The sequence below is a fragment of the Pseudonaja textilis genome, chromosome 2 (genome assembly GCF_049901715.1).
Source record: "Pseudonaja textilis isolate UNSWEBS1 chromosome 2, rPseTex1.2, whole genome shotgun sequence".
NCBI classification, from domain to species: Eukaryota; Metazoa; Chordata; class Lepidosauria; order Squamata; family Elapidae; genus Pseudonaja; species Pseudonaja textilis.
Window position 1 is genome coordinate 182,021,055 of NC_141991.1, and position 21,115 is coordinate 182,042,169.

The 21,115-nt window shown below is 44.6% G+C and overlaps 1 protein-coding gene across 1 annotated transcript in view; it reads right to left on the minus strand.

Moving 5' to 3' along the window:
* Positions 1-16,651: 16,651 nt before the first annotated feature.
* The window catches only part of MTAP (methylthioadenosine phosphorylase), a 30,039-nt gene continuing 25,575 nt past the window's right edge, over positions 16,652-21,115 (minus strand). Inside the window, exon 9 of the mRNA XM_087926562.1 lies at positions 16,652-17,967. Within this exon, the coding sequence (XP_087782688.1) occupies positions 17,929-17,967 (39 nt within the window). The 3' untranslated portion in view covers positions 16,652-17,928. The remainder of the gene's footprint in view (positions 17,968-21,115) is intronic.

Below are 21,115 nucleotides of genomic sequence, written 5' to 3' on the forward strand. Positions count from 1 at the left end.
CTTTGTTCAATGTTCTCTGTTCTTTGTTCGATGTTCTTTCTTCTGTTTTCAATAATCTCTGATCTTGCTTGAATATTTTGAATTCCTTGCATAATCATCTGCAGAGTCACTTTTTCTTTTCTTTTTCTTGCTTTAACATTGTCTCTATTGAACATTTTTCCTCCAGATGGTGGAGAGGAAGAAGTAGAAGTTGAAGAACCAGGAGCTGTAAATTTCCTACTCATTTTAAGCAATTCAAAATCTTACAAAAAAAGATAAAAAAAATACAATAAAGCTGGTGAGGAGGGATAGCACAACTTAGGAAAAGTAAAAAGGGCACATTGCACTTTGTTTAATTATCCAAGGCTCTTATTATAGCTCTCTTCTCCAAAAACTTATCACCTTTTTACCCCCTACATTTCAACACCAGACTCCAGCTGTTGATAGAAACCCAGAAGAGCACCTGCAACAATACTCTCTTATGCTCTTCCCTCTATCTTATCAAATAGCAATGTCCTTTGAAAAAGAGTCTCAGTTCTTTCTTTCTCAGCTTTGTCTGGTCACAGGGAAAAGAATATTTTCAAGCCTTTAGTTGGCAGTGTTACAAAGTTTCTTTGCTCTCACTTTCTCCCTCCTTTTCCGAGCAGGATATAATGAGAATTAATTTTAAAAAAAAAAGATTTAAAAAAATGAATTAACTAAAGGGAGCCTCTAGCCTAAAATATTACAAAATCAAAAAGGAGAAGAAAAAAATAAATATGAACGGAAAAACCAGTCCAGTTTCAAAATACAAGATCATATATAGAAAATCCAGCAATGAGAAAAAAGAACACAAAACATTAGTTTGACATTCCTGTTTAAAATCGCCGCTTAATCACTTCTGTCAAAACTTTTACAGATTCTTTCTTTTCCTTAGGCTGTCCTTAGAGTAAAAAAAAGTTCTCACCAAACCGGCACACTCTCTCTTTCTGCTCTCTTCCATTTCAGAGCTGTCCCAACTTCAGCAGCTTTAATGGCTGCCTCTTTGTCACTGGCAAGAAGAGCTTCTCCTGGATCTACCAGGGACTTTGCGGTATCTCTGGGATCGACAGGATGCGCTCTTCACTTTCACCATCTCTTCAGGATGGTTTAGATCCGATAGGACCGTCCAGGAGCAAAGATATCGGCAGCGATCTCAGACCTCCGAGATCGCGTGCCGTATCGGCACGACACCAGCTTCACCTTCCCGGGGTGGCATTTCTTTAGGGGGCTGCATAGCCCTCCATGTGCTCACCAGAGGTAGCCTGACTGCCATTAGGTACCAAGATGAGATCCTCAGACCCCTTGTAAGACCATATGCTGGGGCGGTTCGCCCTGGGTTCCTCCTAATGCATGACAATGATAGACCTCATGTGGCTGGAGTGTGTCAGCAGTTCCTGCAAGACGAAGGCATTGATGCCATGGATTGGCCCACCCGTTCCCCAGACCTGAATCCAATTGAGCACATCTGGGACATCATGTCTCGCTCCATCCACCAATGCCACGTTGCACCACAGACTGTCCAGGAGTTGGGGGATGCTTTAGTCCAGGTGTGGGAGGAGATCCCTCAGGAAACCATCCGCCACCTCATCAGGAACATGCCCAGGCATTGTAGGGAGGTCATACAGGCACGTGGAGGCCACACACACTACTGAGCCTCATTTTGACTTGTTTTAAGGACATTACATCAAAGTTGGATCAGCCTGTACTGTTTTTTTCCACTTTAATTTTGAGTGCAACTCCAAATCCAGACCTCCATGGGTTGCTAGATTTGATTTCCATTGATAATTTTTGTGTGATTTTGTTGTCAGCACATTCAACTATGGAATGAACGAAGTATTTAATAAGAATATTTCATTCATTCAGATCTAAGATGTCTTATTTTTGTGTTCCCTTTATTTTTTTGAGCAGTGTATATATAGGCTTCTCTCAGGTACAGGATTGTTGTGTGCGTTCATTGACTGTAAATTTGACAATCACTGTTTCTTGAATAATCCACAGTTAGTTGGATTCATTGTTCATTTTATATTATAAAGTGTGGTCTAGATATCATAATGATTGAGTTCACAAAATACATGAAGTCAAAATCAAGGAAAATAATAATATGGATTACTTTAACATTATTCAGGCTGAACATTCAGGAGTCTTGTATTTTGGCTACATAGCCATTATAAAAAGGACTTGAATTTACCATGAATGATTTAATGTTGAATTAATGATCTGAGGTTAATTATCATTTGCACCCCTTTGCCCTGGGCCCAATAGAACAATTCATTGTCCAAGATTAGTAATCATGGACAAAATGTATTTAAAATAAAGTCACCCACAAACTGCTCCAGAAACATTGCAAAAGATCTTTGTGCTTTCTAGAATCTTAAATGACACAGCTGGCAGACCTTGACTTACAACTGTTCATTTAGTGACCTTTTGAAGTTACAACGGCATTGAAAAAGTGACCTATGATTCTTTTCACACTTAAAAGCATTGCAGTATCCCCTTATTTACATGATTAAAATTCAGACACTTGATGTGATGACCTGGGGTTGTGGCCCAAATGCAACACAGTCACATAGGTAAGAGTCCCTTTAGTACCTCCAATTTTGCTCCCAATGTTCAGGTTTCCTTTCGCTAGAGAAAAAACTTTCCCAAGAACAGTATTTAAGTGGAGGAAATTCAGTCCGGAAACAAAGCAGCTACAAACTGTAAATAAAAATTCACACACACTACACTACAGTAATTAACTTGACAGAGCAGGAGAAGGAATTGCAGACTTGAAAGGCCAGCAAAACACACACAGTTGGGAAGACACTAGGAACCCAGATAAGCCTTGACAATACCAGATAATTCACAATTTGCTCTCAACAGTTGGCTTTGTGCAATTCCCCTTTTTAAACACTGTGTTCCCAGCTGCAGCTAATGAAGGGAATCAGGGCCCTTTCCTCCTCCGTAAGCCATGCAACTCACGTTGCTCCCTTCTTCGTTCCTCCCTGCATGCCCTAGGATGAAGAGGGGATGGGCCTGGATCTTCCTCCAAATTCCCTCTGCCTTGCTCTACCTCTCCCCTGATCTGCCCAGCCGGACTTTGCCCTTCCCCAGTTTCTTCCACAGCCACCAGAGCCACACTCCCACTCCCTGTCAGCTGCTTGGCCTCCCCCTCGGAATCATATTTCAACAGGAGCATGACACTTGATCACTGACTCATATTTATTATGGTCGCAGTGCCCTGGGATCATACGATCCCCTTTTGCAACCTTCCGACAAACAAAGTCAACGGAGACGCCAGGTTCACTTAACAACCGTGCTACTAACTTAACAATGGCTATGATTCACTGTGGTAAATGTGGTGGTAAGAATGGTTGCAAAATGGGGCCTTTAACAAATGTCTCACTTAGCAACAGAAATTTAGGAATCAACTGTGGTTGTGAATCAAGGGCCACAATTGCAGGAGATTGCATCCCCTGCTTCCGAAACCATTGGTTTCCTTTCTTCCTTTTGAGATATAAATCACATCTGTGTAATAATAATCAATACATGATCAGTCCTATCCTATTCATGAGCAAGAAAAGTTATTTATATATTTCCATATGTGTGACTATCGTCTTCCACTCTGCTAAACATAGTTAACTTTTACAGGGCGCATAAAATCTCTGGCACTACTTATAGGAATGATGTCAACCGGGGATTCACAAGCTTCAAAACATTGAGCAACGTCATCAAAGAGCAACAAAACCAGTACTTCGGGGAAAACCCAGAGCCAATCCTTCCAATGGGCATGAGTTTACAGAAAAGCTGTTTAATTTAACACTCCCTCCCCCCATAAAGGTGGGGGAACTATTGGCATTTGTAAACAGTTTGACTTGAGAATGTAATTTTTTTGTTAAAAGCGTTTTTTTTTTAAGTACTTGTGCGTCACAGTTTAAAAAATAGATATATCAAGAGAATGGTGACCCCAAGTGGCAAAGGAAATCAGTGCAGAGATCCATCCCTTCAGGTGAAGATTTCTGATTAATTCAGCAATATTGTTTCAGCATTGCCACTGCTATATCTAAAAATGTCACCTTGTTAACTGTGCATGTCATATGTCTCCTATTCCTCTTAATTTCTTGCCTAGATAATTTTATCAGCTGCAATAATTAACCATTATGGACTAATAGAAGTGAATATATGTAGCTCAAGGTTGAACTGTGAGGTCCTCCGAGTTTGGTGCTTGGTGCACTGATGGTGTTCCCTAGTTTGGTAATGAAATGTCTGCAAGAAAAATTGACCAAGCTCAGAGAGTACCGAGGACACCACAATTATTGACCAATCAACTAACTTTAAGACTTTTGGACTTTCAATTCCCCGAATTTGGATATTAAGGACACAAGCCTTAATTTTTGGACATTTAAATTTGGACATTAGACATTTAAAATTTGGGACATTAGTGTCCTAAAATTTGAACATTAAGGACAAAAGGGTTAAAGTTGCCAAATTTGAACCCCCAGGGTTTCCAAACTTGGCAACATTAAGACTTGTGGACTTCAACTCCCAGCATGGCTTAGCTGGGCGATTCTGAGCATTGAAGTCCACAAATCTTAAAGTTGCTAAGTTTGCCCTCTACGGTGGAAGATTTATGTTCTCTTCTACCTCTTTCCAAATGCAAGTGTCCCCTTTAAAACAGTCCTTGCTTTGTGGGAGCTATCTTTCTGTCTCATGTGATTGGGATTCTCCAATTTATTTTCCATTTAATCGAAAACCTTGCTTCATCCCTTTCCTTCAATGACTGTAGTAACCTCCTTCCCGTTTGGTTACCTCCAGATAGAATTCTCAAATAATAGCCATGTTGATTGGACATTCTGGAACTTAAGTCCCCAAATAATTGGAAAGTGCTAAGTTGGGAGCGTTAGAACATAAAATCTGTTGAGTTATCCAAATGAACTTGTGGCTTCATTTTCAGGAACCCAGTATTTCATTTCGGAATTGAACCACTCCATCTGACTAAAGCAAAAGGCTGCAAGGATAGACACTACAAATGAACGCCATCAATTGTCTTTATCCTATAACATTACTTTATTATGTTTTTGGTCTTAACTTGATTATCTACCAATGGCTTGGCAAGAATGAGACATACACATTCGTATTTATGAAATGTGTTTTCTTTTAGAGGAATACCTGAGGGACAAATAATAACCTGTTCTTAGACGCATGATTCTGAAGTGCATATTAGACAGAGCAGGCAAATTGGCAGAATTTAATGACCCTGAAGGGAAAGGAAACAAGAAAAACTAGGTTGTTGTCTTTTTCTTGGTATAAGATCAAAATATGGGTACAATAAAGAGCACTTTTCGTGTTAGGAAGTGCTAATATCAGTGAATAGAGTGGACTTTGGAATCACCTTAAAAGAGCTGAAGGTAGAGTAAGCCCATAATAAAGTCACCTCATATTGTTATCACATTCTACACAGGTAGTCCTCAACTTACTACAGTTCATTTACTGACCTTTTGAACTTACAACGGCACTGAAAAAAGTGACTTATGACCGTTTTTCACACTTACCACCATGGTGAAGTGATCAAAATTCAGATGCTTGGCAACTGACTCATACTTATGACATTTGCAGTCTCCTGGGGTCAGGTGATCATCTTTTGTGACTTTCTGACAAGCAAAGTCAATAGGGAAACCAGATTCACTTAACAACTGTGTTACTGATTTAACAGCTGCAGCGATGCACTTAACATTTAACACTCCACTTAACAGCTGTGGCAAGAAAGATTGTAAAATGGGATTTAAATGTTGCTTTCAATGGTGGACGGAAGTTGAGGATTACCTGTATTCCTGCTATAAAGGCATGTAGTGTACTCTGCCTTGCAAATCCAATGAATCATTTCAGAGGGTATTATAGCCTGGAAACATACAGTTTGGGCTCCCCTGTGTTGCTTTTTTACAAGTAGCCAGATAATCTATTATCAGTGACATGCCAATTAAAGTTGATTTGTTGCATTTCTGTCCAAATGCTTGAACTCTTTCCTTAAGTGGACATTTTCCCATGATAAGTCACTAAATGAATGGTTGTAAATAAAGGACTACTTGTAATACCTACACAGACCTCTGAATGCACCCTTTTTTAAACCCTGCCTTTATAACTTTATAAGTAATTTAAAGTGGCAAACATACCTCATCCTCCTTCCGCCTCCTGTTTTCTTCGCAAAAACCATGATGAGGTGGGACAGAATGATCAATCCAAAGTTACCCAGATAGCTTTGGTGCCTAAGGTTAAGACTAGAATTCACTGTATCCTGGTTTCTAGGCCTGCCCCTTAATCACGACACCATACTGGCTCTCAGTGGACTGGCAGTTTATGACTATAGGTCATTGTGGAAGGTAAAGGTAGTATTTGATGGCAGCAGGCACTCTAAGAACACAAGAGTAATATAAGCATTTCAGGATTCTTTATATCTGCCCTTTGTTGTCAACTGTTAGGATAATGGGACATTCTAGCAATGATGCAGGAACTAAACAAGCTGCCCTGGCAGAGCCATTAATTATTTTGTGCTTTTTCCCTCTTACATTGCAAAAAACAATGGAATTTCAATCACTAGTAGAAAAGGAAGAAAAGACATTTGACTGTGGGGTGAATACTCACAAATATAAGGCCTATGAGTATCTCTAGATCAGGGGTTGCCAACTTTTTGGGCCTCAGGAACCACTAAACTCATAATTTTAAATCCCAGGGACCACTAACCGATTCTGTGGGTGTGTCCTAATTTGTGGGTGTGGCTTGGTGGTCATGTGACAGGCTGGGCATGGCTTGTATATAAATATTATAAATATTTATATAAATATTGAATTTTTTATAAAAAAGAGCAACTTTTACCCAAAACCAGGCAAAGCAGGCAGGCAGGCAAATTGAATTTCTCACAGAATCACAGATTCATTCAGAGATCTATCTGTTAGATCGGTGGATCGGGTCACATAAGAGGCGAGACGCGAAAGTGAACAATCAGCTCTTTATTTCAGCTCTGGACAAGGACAGCTTAAAGTGTGCGAGCCGCTTGGCTTTATACAGCCGGCCGGCAGCTCGGCGGCCAATGGCAGCGCTTTGAATCTCCCGCGATCGGCTCGGCCAATCGCGGTAGATTCTTAGCGCTCCAATCACAGGGGTTCCGCAAACCAATCGGATTGAGGTCTGGGTGGACCAATCAGAATGTGAGTCTCCAAGAATGTTAATACAGAACACCCCTCCCCTCATGGTTTCGTCTGACGCAGTGTCGTGACGTAGTCGCGCAGGTAGGTGGGGCTTCGAACCTGTCTGGCTGACCTGCGTGGCTCAGTCGGTGTGTGGTCGTCAGCCGGTTCGGACGGGCTCCGCGTCGCTCTCCACTTCGCTGATGTAACCGCCTGGAAGAGTGAGCCGGGCCTGTCGCCGCAACTCCCGCCCGGACTACCTGGGTTGGTCGAGTTGCGGTTCCTGTTGTTCTTGCTCGGTCTTTCCGGGCTGGTTCAGCTGGCTTGGCTGTACCTTCCAGGTGAAGATCCCGTCTGCGACAGTTTGAGGTCTGCTGGTGAGTATGGCTGGTTTATTTGAGCATTTCTGTCTTCTGGTGGGGGGTGTTCGGCTTGCATTGGGTGTGTGCCGTTGATGATTCTGGCCTGCCGTCGTTTACCGGCTTGGATGTTGAGGCTTCCCCTCCCTCTCTGCTTTCCTTGGTTGCCGTTGCCGGGGCGTCGGGGGTGTTGGCAGCTAGTCTGGACCGTAGCTGGTCGATGTGCCGTTTCCAGCTCTTCCCGTCTGTTGTTTGGAGTCTGTACAATCGGGGCCCGGTTACCTGTGTTATTTGTGCGGGAACCCAGAGGGGGTCTCCCGTGAAGTTCTTTGCGTAGACCGTGTCCCCGATGTTGAATGCCCGGTACTGGCTGGAGGAGTCCGGGGGTTTCTCTGGGTTGTAGGTGGGGTGTAGGCGGTCCAGTGGAGACCTCAGTTTCCTTCCCATTAGTAACTCCGCTGGGCTCTTGTTCGTGGTCATGTTCGGAGTGATGTGCTGTATGAAGAGTAGTTTGTTTATTTTTCCCTGGATGTCGCCGGTTTTGATTTTCTGGATGGCTTTTTTTGTGTATTGGACCATCCGTTCCGCCCTACCGTTCGCCGCCAGTGAGCCGTCGAGGTTAAGGCGTGTCTGATGCCCCGTTCAGCTAGGTATTTTTCAAATGCCAGTGCCGTGAACTGTGGCCCATTGTCCGACACTATGACATCTGGTAACCCGTGTGTTGCAAAGAGTCCGTTGAGCTTGTCGATGACCGCTTCTGTTGTTGTTGCCCTCATAGTGCTTACCTCCAGCCAGTTGGAGTAAGCATCTACTATACATCTAGTATACATCTGAGGAATGTATGCCCCTTGGTTGGCCTGGCGAAGTCTATGTGTATTCGCGACCATGGTCCTCTCGGGGTCTCCCATTCCAGGACCGGGGCGGTGGGGGGGGTTGGCTCTCGACTCTTGGCACCTGCTGCAGCTGGCGACCCATGTCTCGATTTGTTTGTCCATCCCTGGCCACCAAGCGTAGCTTCTGGCCAGGGCCTTCATCTTGACGATCCCCGGGTGTCCCTCATGCAGCATTGCCAATCATGCAGCGTTTCTGGTATGACTACCCGGTCGCCCCAGAGTATGCACCCCCTTTGTGAGAACAGCTCAGTTTGGCGGTTCCGGAAGGCTTTGAACTGCTCGCCACCATCATTTTCTGGCCACCCCCGCTCTACCCAGCTCAATACCTGCGCCAGCCGTTTGTCTTTATTTGTTTCATAGGCAATGTCTGGCGCGGTTACGGGCGTGTTGGGTAGGGTCTCGATTTGCAGGGTCGTCGTTGTGGGCGCTGGGTCATCGTCTAGGTCGGGTAGTGGTGACCGGCTTAGTGCGTCAGCATGCGGAATGTTTTTTCCGGGCTGGTGTGACAGTTCGTATGAGTATGTGGCAAGGAACTCAGACCACCTTGTCATCCGGGGTGACAGGATGTTGGGGGTGGCCTTGTTCCCTGCGAGTATCCCGAGCGGTCTGTTATGATTGAAAAGTTCCTACCGTAAAGGTACTCGTGGAACCTTTTCACCCCGGCGACGATGGCGAGGGCTTCTTTGTCCAGTTGACTGTAATTTCTTTCTGGCTTGGCCAGCGTTCGGGAGAAAAAGGCAATGGGTGCTTCCTTCCCGTCGGGTAGGGTGTGGCTGAGGACTGCTCCGATGCCAAAAGGTGATGTGTTGCACGTTACCGTGAGCGGGAGGGTCTCGCTATACTGGATCAGGACTGCGTCCGATGTCAGCAGGTTTTTTGTTCGTTGGAACGCAGTCTCCTCCCGCTTCCCCCAGGTCCAGATGGCCGCTTTATCTAGTAACCGGTGTAGGGGTTCCACCACGGTCGCCTTTTGGGGTAGGAAAACATTGTAAAAGTTAAGCAGTCCCAAAAATGCCTGTAGTTCCACCTTGTTTGTTGGTGTGGGGGCTTCCTTGATGGCTCTGAGTTTCTTCCCGGTTGGGTGTATTCCGTGCCGGTCCAGGAGGTACCCCAGGAACTCGACCCTCTCGGTGTGGAGTTGGCATTTGTTTCTTTTGACTTTAAGGCCGGCATCTTTGAATTTGTTAAGCACCGCCCTTAAACGGGTCTCCAATTGTTCTTTGTTGGCGGCTGCGATCAGCACGTCATCGAAGTAGGGAACCACCCCTTTTATTCCCTGGAGGAGCCTCTCCATGAGACTTTGGAAGACTCCTGGGGCGACGCTGACTCCAAATTGGAGTCGGTTGCACCGAAAAGCCCCCCGGTATGTAACAATTGTTTGCGCTTCGGCTGTCTCTGCATCGACCGGCAGTTGCTGATACGCTTGTGCCAAGTCGAGTTTTGCGAAGACCCGGCCTCCCCCCAGTGAGTGCAGAAGATGCTGTACTACTGGGACTGGGTAGGCGCTTTGCTGCAGCGCGTGGTTGAGGGTGGCCTTGTAGTCCCCGCAAATCCTTATGGAGCCATCGGGCTTGATGGGGGTGACTATTGGCGTTTCCCAACGGGCATGGTCGATGGGCTCTAGTACCCCTTGTGCGACGAGCTTGTCTAGTTGCTCGTCGATTTTCGGCTTGAGCGCAAAAGGCACTCGCCGGGGTTTGAGGCGGATTGGGGCGACGTTAGGGTTAAGGTTGAAAGATATAGGGGGCCCTCGGTACTTGCCTAGCGAGTTGTCGAAGACCTCCTGGAATTCTTTTACGAGCGTCGCTTCCCAATCGGCCTCGTCTGTGTGATGGATGCCCGTCACTTCGATGCCCAGCGGGGTGAACCATTGCAGGCCGAGCAAGCTGGGGCGGTCCCGGTCCATGATTGTGAGTGGCAAGATGTCGGTGTGGTCCTTGAACGTGACCTTAAAGTGCCCAATGCCGACCACAGGGATGCGATTTCCCTGATAGTCTTTCAGGATCAGCTTCTGGTCGTCTAGTTCGTTGCGGTGGATGGTAGGGACTAGGCGCTTGATTGTGCGCCACGAAACCATTCAGAGGTAGGACCCGGAGTCCACTTCCATCTCACAGGGCTGGTCCTCGATGCACAGGGCCACGTGTACCTTTCGGGCGTCCATGGTTGACAAATGGCCGATGACGACCGTCTGGTGGGTTTCCTCACGCCGCTGTGCTTCGCTGAGTCGTCTGCTGCGGCTGTCGCGGCTCCACCGGCTCTCAGTCGGTCAGTCTCGGTGCCTGGGGGGGTGCCATCTCGTCATCGTGGGCTGTTTCCACGTCGCTGCGGGCTGTAGCTCTTTTTGTTGCGGCACACCTTGGCGATGTGCCCCCACTTCTCACAATGCCTGCAGATGGCATCGAGAAAACGGCATTCGGAGCGGGGGTGATCGCCGCCACAACCGGTGCAGTGGAATCCCGACCTACGTCCCCTGCGGTCCCGGCGGTCGCGCTCGGTCTATAGCTGGTAGATTTCCTCGTCGTTGTCATCCTTTGTGTCGGATTGGGGTTCGAGGTCGCCATGATGCGTGGTTGTTTTTCGACGGCTGGATTCCCCGGCCTTTGCGGTGGTGGGGGTCGCTTCGTTGGTCAGTGGCCGTTCGGTCGTGTTGGCTTGCCTCATCCGGGCTGCTGACTGGCGGGTGGCCTCGGCGGCGGTGGCCTCGGTGAGGGAGATGTTGCCTTTGGCCATCAGCCAGCTCTGCAGCACGGGGTCTCGGAGTCCCAGGACGACTCGGTCCCGAAGTGCCTGGTCCAGGTCGGGGAATTTGCAGGGGCCTCCCAGGTTCTGTAGCTGGGCCACGAAGTCGCTGATGGTCTTGCCTTCGTGCTGATCTCGGCGGTAGAAGTCGTGCCTACAAATGAGGATGGGCATGGTAGGGGCGTAATGGCGTCGCAAGATGGGCTCGAGGTCAGCCCAGTCCATCTCCTTGACGTCGGCGGGCTTTGCCAGCGCCTTGGCCATTTTGAACACTGCGGGCCCGCAGTATGTGAGGAATACTGCCCGTTTCCTCTGGCCGTTGGCATCTTTGAGGTTGCTGCATTCCAGAAACATCTGGAAGCGGTCGATGTATGACTCCCAGTCTTCGGTTGCTGGGTCGAATGGAGCGGGCGGCAGGGTGCTGGCCATTGTGCAGGGCACCGATCACCGTTTGCCACGTGCTAGTTGGTCCTCGCCTCACGATCCCACCCTCGTCGCCAGTGTTAGATCGGTGGATCGGGTCACATAAGAGGCGAGACGCGAAAGTGAACAATCAGCTCTTTATTTCAGCTCTGGACAAGGACAGCTTAAAGTGTGCGAGCCGCTTGGCTTTATACAGCCGGCCGGCGGCTCGGCGGCCAATGGCAGCGCTTTGAATCTCCCGCGATCGGCTCAGCCAATCGCGGTAGATTCTTAGTGCTCCAATCACAGGCGTTCCGCGAACCAATCAGATTGCGGTCTGGGTGGACCAATCAGAATGCGAGTCTCCAAGAATGTTAATACAGAACACTATCTATCTGCCATTGGCTGGCTCAGTCTGTCACATAAAAGTTGCTTACAAGCAAACTCACAAAATTAACTCGCAGCACACCATGCATGTAAATATTGAATTTTTTTTATAAAAAAGAGCAACTTTTACCCAAAATCGGGCAAAGCAGGAAGATTGAGTTGCTCACAGAATCATTCAGTGATCTATCTGCCATCGGCTAGCTCAATCTCTCAAATTTGCTTGCCGTGAGTCTGCACTGAATTTACTTGCAAACAAAACTTCAGTCCTAAGGGAGGTTCGGCTGTGCTGAGCCGCAGATCTAAAGACTAGCTAGAAAGCAAGATATCCAACCATTTCCTGCTTCCTAGCTAATCTAAATCTCCCAGCACAGCAGAACAGATGATGGTCAGAACAAGGAAAAATAGCAGTTTAGCAGGCAAGTTTGCTTGATAAAGAATGAGTGGACGGGGAGGGTTCCTGCGGGCCATGTGGGTGGCGTAGCCTTGTGTTTCTGCACAGCCTGGATTAATTGCTTTGTGGTGGTGCTCTGGGAGTGAGATTTCTCTGCAGCCCACCAAAAATTTCTCATGGCCCACCAGTGGGCCACGGGCCACTGCTTAGCGACCGTTGCTCTAGATGGCTGTCTCTTTTGGCAGGATTAACACAACATTAAGCTGTGAAGCATCAAATTCAGTCCTTTGATTTGCACTGGGATTAAATCAGACCATTATGGCCGTGATTATTATTCGTACTCTATGCCTCTCAAATAATGCAAGCAGTGGCACTTCCTCCGCATGGATTGGGCTATCCCGTTTGGCCCTTTGGGGACCTATAATTGGATTTTATGGAGTTGCCATCATCAAGAAGCTACAGATTTGTTTGTGTGAGTATGCTTTCTAAAGGAATGGAAGACTTTTCTATATGGAAGACTGATGCCATGGCAGTGGCTAAAATCTTATTACATCATCTGGTCGCTAAGTATGGCATCTTCCACTTACCCTTTGGAAAATCCTTGAATTTAGATCTTAAGGGTCCATGAGTTTTCTGCCCACAGTCTGTTCTTCCGATGCAACAAGTGGGGTCTTGAAAAACAAATGGGCTAGTCACCCAAGACTGTAATCTGTCCTGGCCAGGTGCCCGGTCATTAGCCTTAATGAGCATTTATAATTAACCAAGTGGAACATAAAGGCTTCCATTCCACGAAGTCATTATGGGACAACTATGCACACTCCACTGAGTATTTCAGTAATCAAACCAGATCCAGCTTTGTTGATGATTTTTTTCTTGATTGCAAGCTTTAATTTCTATCCTTCATCAACAGAATAAAAATACTGAGGCTATATATAAAGTGACAGACAGTAAAGGAAGTGGGGATTATTCAAATACACCAATGGAAAAAAATTTTAAATCCTAGGTGAAAAGGTCTTTATTAGGTGTTGTTGACTACACCAACAATTTTTTTAGTATCCTGGCCTTACATGGTGAATACACCAGCCTAAAAAAAAAATAGTTCCCCTCTTAACTATCTTTCCCAGGCAAAGGAAAACTTTGCTAGATGAAAAACTAGCAACAAGATCCAACTATCTTTAGGTATTCATGACTGATGAATTCATTTCTAAAATGATATGGACAGGATGCGTTGTGCCTGATTTATTGTGCAGCACAGAGACTTGAGATTTTGGGAGGACATAGTGGGAAATGAATGAATCTGTGGTTAGCATCTTTAAATACAACCTCAGCTATTAGTAATAGCCCAACGGTTGGGCATGTTCTTATCAGTCAACCAGGCCATCCTAGCATGCTGATTACTGCTGGTGAAACCCCAACAGTCTGGAGGGGATAGTTCTTAAATTATGGCAGAAATATTATAATAAAGGGGATGCTTCTGTCCTTGCTACCTCCCAATTGGAAACTACCTGTACTTGGGTATTCACCAAAATCACCACAAGGCAAGACAAGAAGCAGGGAATGGAAACTACTCAAGGAGAGAAGCAACCACTTCCTAACAGTGAGGATAGTGGAATGACTTGGCCTTCAGAAGTTGTGAAGTTGAAGTCATTTCAATCCTGAACTACAAATATTCTCCTTTAATCAATTGCTACTGTGCTTCTTGGGGTGTAGAAATGAGAAGTTTCTGGGATGTTTGGTCAGGGATACTAAAGCTATGTGCCAGTCTTGAATACTATGGACCATGTTCTCTACAGCACCTGAAGGCAGGACAAGAAGCAATGGATACAAATTAATCAAGGAGAGAAGCAACCTAGAACTAAAGAGGAATTTCCTGACAGGTGGAACAACTTGCCCCCAGAAGTTGTGGATGCTCCAACACTGGAGGTTTTTAAGAAGAGACTGAACAGCCATCTGTCTGGAATGATGTAGGGTCTCTTAAGCAGGGGGCTGGACCTGAGCAGGGGTTGGACTAGAAGACCTCAAAGGTCCCTCCTATCCTCTATTCTGATTGATTGAGCTGATTGAAAACTATACCAATGAATCCATCCTGGTAATACCTGTGTGAATTGCTGATTGTGACGATTTTGCAGCCATTACACCCACGGACACTGTTGCAGAAAGGAGTTCTAGTACAAGTAGCTCTCGGCTTACAGCTATTTGTTCAGTGACCAGTCTAAGTTACTACAGGACTGGAAAAAAAAGTGGTTTATAATCAGTCCTCACAGCTACAACCATGGCATCATCCTCATGGCCGTGTGATCAAAATTCAGGTGCTTGCCAACCAGCATGCATTTACAATGACTACAGCATCCCAGGGTCATCTGATTGGCATTCGTGACTTTCCCAACTGTCTTCCAACAAGCAAAGCCAATGGAAGAAGCCGGATTTGTTTCATGATCACACAATTCACTTAACAACTGCAGTGATTTTTCTGGACAAGCAAAGCAAAAAAAAAAAAAAAGTTGTAAAATCAGGTGGGACTCACTGAACTGCTTTGCTTAGGAATGAAAACATCCGGTCCCCAATTGTGAGTTGAGGACTCCCTGTATAACAAAGAAAATGGCCGTTGAATAAATATGCTTGTTTGGGGCATTTATTGGTTTGGATACATATAGATATCAAGTGTTGGAATCTGGACTGTTTGTTAATACTTCAGAACCCTGGAGTCCTGAGAATTACACTCACATGGTACAAGGAGATGCTATCAACTCTCTTATGTGGGCAGGTGAAAATATGGTAATTAATTTGGACAAATGACACGTCAGTCACAACTTTCAGAACCTGAAAGCCCCAGTTGGACTTCCCAGTCATCATTCCAAGAAGGAATAAAGGGACTATCAAATCCCAAAGGTGCAAAACAAAAGGATAGGCAACTTCCAGCAACACCCTTGCAAATACTTAGTTCGTGTCCTCTGACAAAAGGTATCTATGTTGGCAGCCTGCTTGCAAAGGGAAAAAGAGTATAGTAAAAAGAGAAACCAGAGTGCCTCGCTTAAAAAACAACAGTAAATAAATAACTGAAACTCTTCAGTGACTATAGAAGTCATCATGTTCGAGCAAACTGAATTCTTAAGCTTCCATCAATAATTTTGGCCTTATGGATTCCAAAAGTACATGGATTAAACTTACTTCCACCAATAGCATATTCTGTAGAGCTGGGGTTACCACAGGCAAGGTCTACTATGATTTGGTGGCGCAGTGGTTAGAATGCAGTTCTGCAGTCTAATTTTGCTGACTGCTTCTTGTCAGCAGTTCGAGTCTCACCGGCTCAAGATTGATTCAGCCTTTCATCCTTCTGAGGTCGGTGAAATGAGGACCCAGATTGTTGAGGGCAAGATGCTGACTCTGTAAATAAACTGCTTAGACAGGGCCGTAAAGCAGTATATAAGTCTAAGTGCTACTGTGATGACCCGGGACGCAGCACAAAGGCAACAGTCACATAAGTAAGAAAAGTCCCTTTAATACCTCCAACTTTGCCCCCAATGTCCAGTTACCTTAGGCTGGAAAAAAAACTTTCCTAAGAACAGTCTTTAAGTGGAAGGAATTCAGTCCGAAAACAAAGAACATATAAACTGTAAATAAAAATCCACACAAACCACGCTACAGTAATTAACTTGACAGGGCAGGAGAAGGAATTGCAGACTTGAAAGCACAGCAAAACACACACAATTGAGAAGACGCCAGGAACCCAGATAAGCCTTGACAATATCAGATAACGTACTATTTGCTTCCAACAAGTTGCTGTGTGCAAACTCCTTTTTTAAACACTGTTCCCAGCTGCAGCTAATGAAGGGAATCAGGGCCCTTTCCTCCCCCGTAAGCCATGCAACTCACGTTGCTCCCTTCTTCGTTCCTCCCTGCATGCCCTAGCATGAAGAGGGGGTGAGCCTAGCTCTTCCTCTGAATTCCTTCTGCCTTGCTCTACCTCTCCCCTGGCTCTGCCCAGCCGAACTTTGCCCTTCCCCAGTTTCTTCCACAGCCAACGAAGCCCCACTCCCACTCCCTGTCAGCTGCCCGGCCTCCCTCTCCGAATCAGATTCCAACAGGGGCATGACAGCTCCTGCTATTCAAGTCTTACAATGACATACTTCCCTTTCCACAGATTGGAAGGCTAAGAAACATCTCTCAAAGTGTTTGATGGGGACATTTATGGGAAGAAAGGATAACATTATAATTCAAGAATCCAATTTTAAAAAACCCAATCATTTTTCTGCTCATTCAGAGCAACCTAAAGAATATACCTGGGGTGAGAACGCCTAATTTCAAATCAGAAAGACACAGTAGAGGTTACATTGAGTTTTATTTGAGAAAAGCAGCATTGCATTCTCTTTTTATGTAAACAGAAGAGAGGGTATTTAACATATGTAACTAAGGCATAATTTGAAAGGATACAACAGTACACAGTGTATATTATATTCAGCAGCAGCGTTCCAAACGATGTGAATATGTTCTTCAGAGACGTTGTACTCGTTCTTCACTCTTCAAAATATTTAGGAAAAAAAATAAAGTGAACCAAGTGACTTGGTTCAGAGAAGTTTCTGAGGCTGTTACTACATAATCGTTCAAACACAACCCATTCAAACAAGTTTGTGATGCCTTCAAACACTCAGAAACATCGCTCACCTATAGTAGTCTCTGTTACTCTGCTGCTTTTGCTAGAATAAATGGTGTATTGTCTTCAATAAAAGGTAGTTTTTTTCTGAAGTAACACAGTGGCCTTAGTTTGGAAGAGCTCCCACAGCCATAAGGGCACCAGAAAACTTCGAACGGAAATGGAGTTGCTCAACACTCACTGTTGGCAACTGAAAAAAAATCATGATTGAGTCCTTTGTGGTCTTAAAATGGCTTTTTTCTTTACCACACAAAACCCACGTATCCTGCTTTTTTGCTGCCCAAAAACTCCCCTCAGAGCCATTCAAATAAAAAAATAATAAATCAACCAAGTCTACCCATCCGCCACAAACTCTTAAAAAAAAACATATAAAAAAAAATAAAATAAATCCAGCAATTCATGAAATCCAGCATATTAAACTGAAGACACAAAAAGTCCGTAATTTTCTATTAAAAAGCATAATAAAAATGCATTTAATCCCCATTCAAAACAATTTCTTTGCGTTTTAAAAATGCTACAGAATGGCAATCCACTACTATAACCACTCTGGGGGTGGTGGTCATTTTTTTGGGGGGGTGGAGGGGGCGAGCAAGGGGATATAAACATAGCTTGTTATGGATTAGCCATTTTTGATTTGAGTTATGATCTAATATTTGAACTAGAGCTAATGACCCTCTTTTTTTTTAAAAAAAAAACCTCTTTCATATCAGTGGAACATGATCAAGTATCAGCTATTGTGTTCACAGTCTGAAATGTCAGTTTTAAGAATTAATTACTTTTCAAATCTGCTGCGAATGTTCTGTTCTTCAGCCTTTGCAAGATCTTATTCCAAAAGAAGCATATTAGCAGATGGAAAGGAAAAATGCCGCATCCATTAAAGGCATTCTTTAAAAGTAAAGACGTCTGTCTGTCTTCTGATCTTCAAGTCCTGTAGCTTGGTAGGTTTTCAATGTTTTGGTAGCATGACGGATAACTGCACAGTATTCTGAAATGCAAGGGGGGTGGGTGGGTGGGCGGGAAAGCTGCATTAAGAACAAATTCTTTTAAGGTTTGTAATTATTATACAGAAGTTACGATCTGGCTAAATAAAAAGCACTACAAAATTAGCAATAGATTTTTGGTAAACGATAACATCCAGAGTATGCACAAAAGTTATAGGATGCCAAATAAGAGCCTTAATTCACTTCAACCCAGAACCTGAAGGCTTTTGTTGCTTGAATCCTGCTTTTGACGCAACAAAATTAATGTTTTACGTCATTATTACTTTGAGGCAGAAACAAATACAGGTAGACCTTGACTTACAACAGTCTGTTCAGCAACATAAATTTTGGGCTCAATTGTGGTTGTAAGTTGAAGACTACTGGGGTCAACTAAAGTAAGATGTGTTTTCTCCCTACAAAATACCCTATTTTGTGTTCCAAATCTAAAACATTTTTAATTTTTATTTATTTATTTATTTGATTTGTCAATCGCTTACAAGATAACAGGTATAAGTATAAACATAGTTATGAATACATGAAATGGATACATATAAGAAAAATAAAAAAGAAACAATAGGACATGGATGGTAGGCACGTTGGTGCGCTTATGCACGCCCCCTACAGACCTCTAAGGAAAGGGGTGAGGTCAATAGTAGACCGTCTACGGTTAAAGTTTTTGGGGTTTGGGGAAGAAACCACAGAGTCAGGTAGAGTATTCCAGACATTGACCACTCTGTTGCTGAAGTCGTATTTCCTGCAATCAAGTTTGGTGCGATTAACCTTGAGTTTGTATCTATTGTTTGCTCTTGTGTTGTTATGGTTGAAGCTGAAGTATTCATTGAGAGGTAGGACATTGCAATGTATGATTTTATATGCTATACTTCTTCTTACCCAGAGGAGAAGGTATATATTAATCACACTTGCCACTCTCACTTTTCTAGAACACAGAAGGGAAACCTGTGATTTTCCAAGTGTTGCTGGATTACATCTTGGCATGTCTTACCATTGGTTAAAAACCTGGGTGTTGTGGCCTGTTGGCCACCAGCCTCTCCAGCAGCAGAATCAGAGGAGGAGGGGTGGAAGTCAGGGTCAGCATCGGGGCAACCTAGGAGCTCTTGAGGGGGAAGAGGGAATGGTGCTGGCAGACAGAGAAGGAACCCAGCCCTCAGATAGAGAATCAACAACCCCCAGGTCTGGAGATGGCTGATGAGGAAGAAGAGAAACACGGAGGCTAATGCCTGATGTGCGGATGCGCAGAAGGCAGAGAACGGGAGAGGAGTGGAAATCCGTGGGCCAATCCTGGGGAAGGAAGAGCCACCACTGCTAATGAGGCCCCGCCCTAGGCAGGGGGCGGAGATGAACAGGTGTGGTAGACAACTATTCATCTTCTGGCCAGGCAGACCTGTTAGCCTACGATAGAAACTTTTTGCAGGGGCTGCCAGCATTCCTAATAAAGGAATCTTCTGAGTTCACATCAGCGGGCTTGTTGTATTTGGGGAGCTGGGTCAGAGCACTGGGATTAAAACTTTAGCAACATATAAGAGACATAGTTGCTTTTGTATTTAAATACGGTTGGTTACTGGCTGATTCGGAAGTCAGCTCACCGATTTTACTGTGGATTTGCCAACTATAAGATATGGGTTGATTCCAGTTTTTATTAGCCTTTGCCCTGATCCAAATTCTCCAGGTGATTCCTTCAGTGTTGCAATCAAACTTTTAAAGATATCACCTTCTAGAAGATGGGTCCCCAAACTCTGGACTGCAGCCCACTAATGGGCCATGAGCTGTTCGGAACCAAGCCATGGAAATGGTGGGCGAGTTTGCGCATGCACCCCCACTTATGCTAGTAGCAGGTGCGTGCGCCCATTTCTGATGTGGATCCATCCCCTCTCCTCCCCCTGCCGGTCTGCCAAGCCAGAAAAGTTGGGGAAATTCTGTTCTAGGGACCGTCTACTTCAGGGACCTCCAAATTTGGCAACTTTATGCCTCGTGGACTTCAACTCCCAGAATTGCCCAGCCAACATGGCTGAGGAATTCTGAGAGTTGAAGTCCACAAGTTGCCACATTTAGAGACAACCCCACCCCCCCGCCCCATCTAGTTCATGGCATGTCCTCCTAGGGGCTTCAGTACAGATCTGGTCCCTATTTGTATGCTTCTGGAATCTGTATTTATTTATCTATCCAGACTCTTACTACTTGCGCCTCTTGACATTCTTCAGCATTCTGTTTCAGTGTTTAAACAAAAGTACTTCATTATGATGTGAACACATGGGTGTACATGCATGGATTGTAAGTATCTACTGTAAAATGTTCAGGATCTTTAAAACGCTTTCTGGAGAACACCAGTATATATCAAACCGTTTGGCAAATGCAAAAACTCGAATTCCAAGAATTGCTGGGTGGGGATGTTTGGATCACACAACGTATCTTTTTAAAAGTTGGAGTCTAAGCCATCTGAATATGTCAGGGTAGCTTCTTATTGATAACGCAAGGAAGTGCACTGTTAATGGGTGAGCTGATGAGCTCTATTCAGTTTAAAGGTTCAAGTTTGTTAAAAACAAAACAAAACACCTGTATCTACCTGCCTGCAAATTAATAATTCAGCGCCTGCTCATGGCTCAAAGGTTATTACTCTTGGGAGTGTAAGAGAATATTTCTTGATATCAGATCCAACCATCTGGGATTTGCCAGGCCTCAGCTTAAGTTTTAGGGTAGCATGAATGATGTTCTTCTCTTAAAGATTTAACTGGGCTGTTCTGGATTTTAAGTGTGTAACTGTAACTCTATAGCATATTTTAAATGTTTGATTTTTCTAAATTTTATCAATGTTACCTATGATACTACTGCAATGTTTCAGTATTACAGGTAATTCACAAACTACAACCATTCATTTAGTGACTGTTTGTAGTTATGGTACTGAAACAAGTGACCCATGACCATTTTTCACACTTATGACCACTGCAACATCCCCATAGTTATGTGATTGCCTTTTGTGGCCTTCTAAACAAGCCAAGTCAATGGACAAGCCAGATTCAATTAACTGTGCAAGTAACAACTGCGGCAAGAAAGGTCATAAAATGGGGCAAAATTAACAGCTGCCTCACTTAGCAACAAAAATGTTGGGCTCAATTGTACTTGTAACTGTTAAGTCGA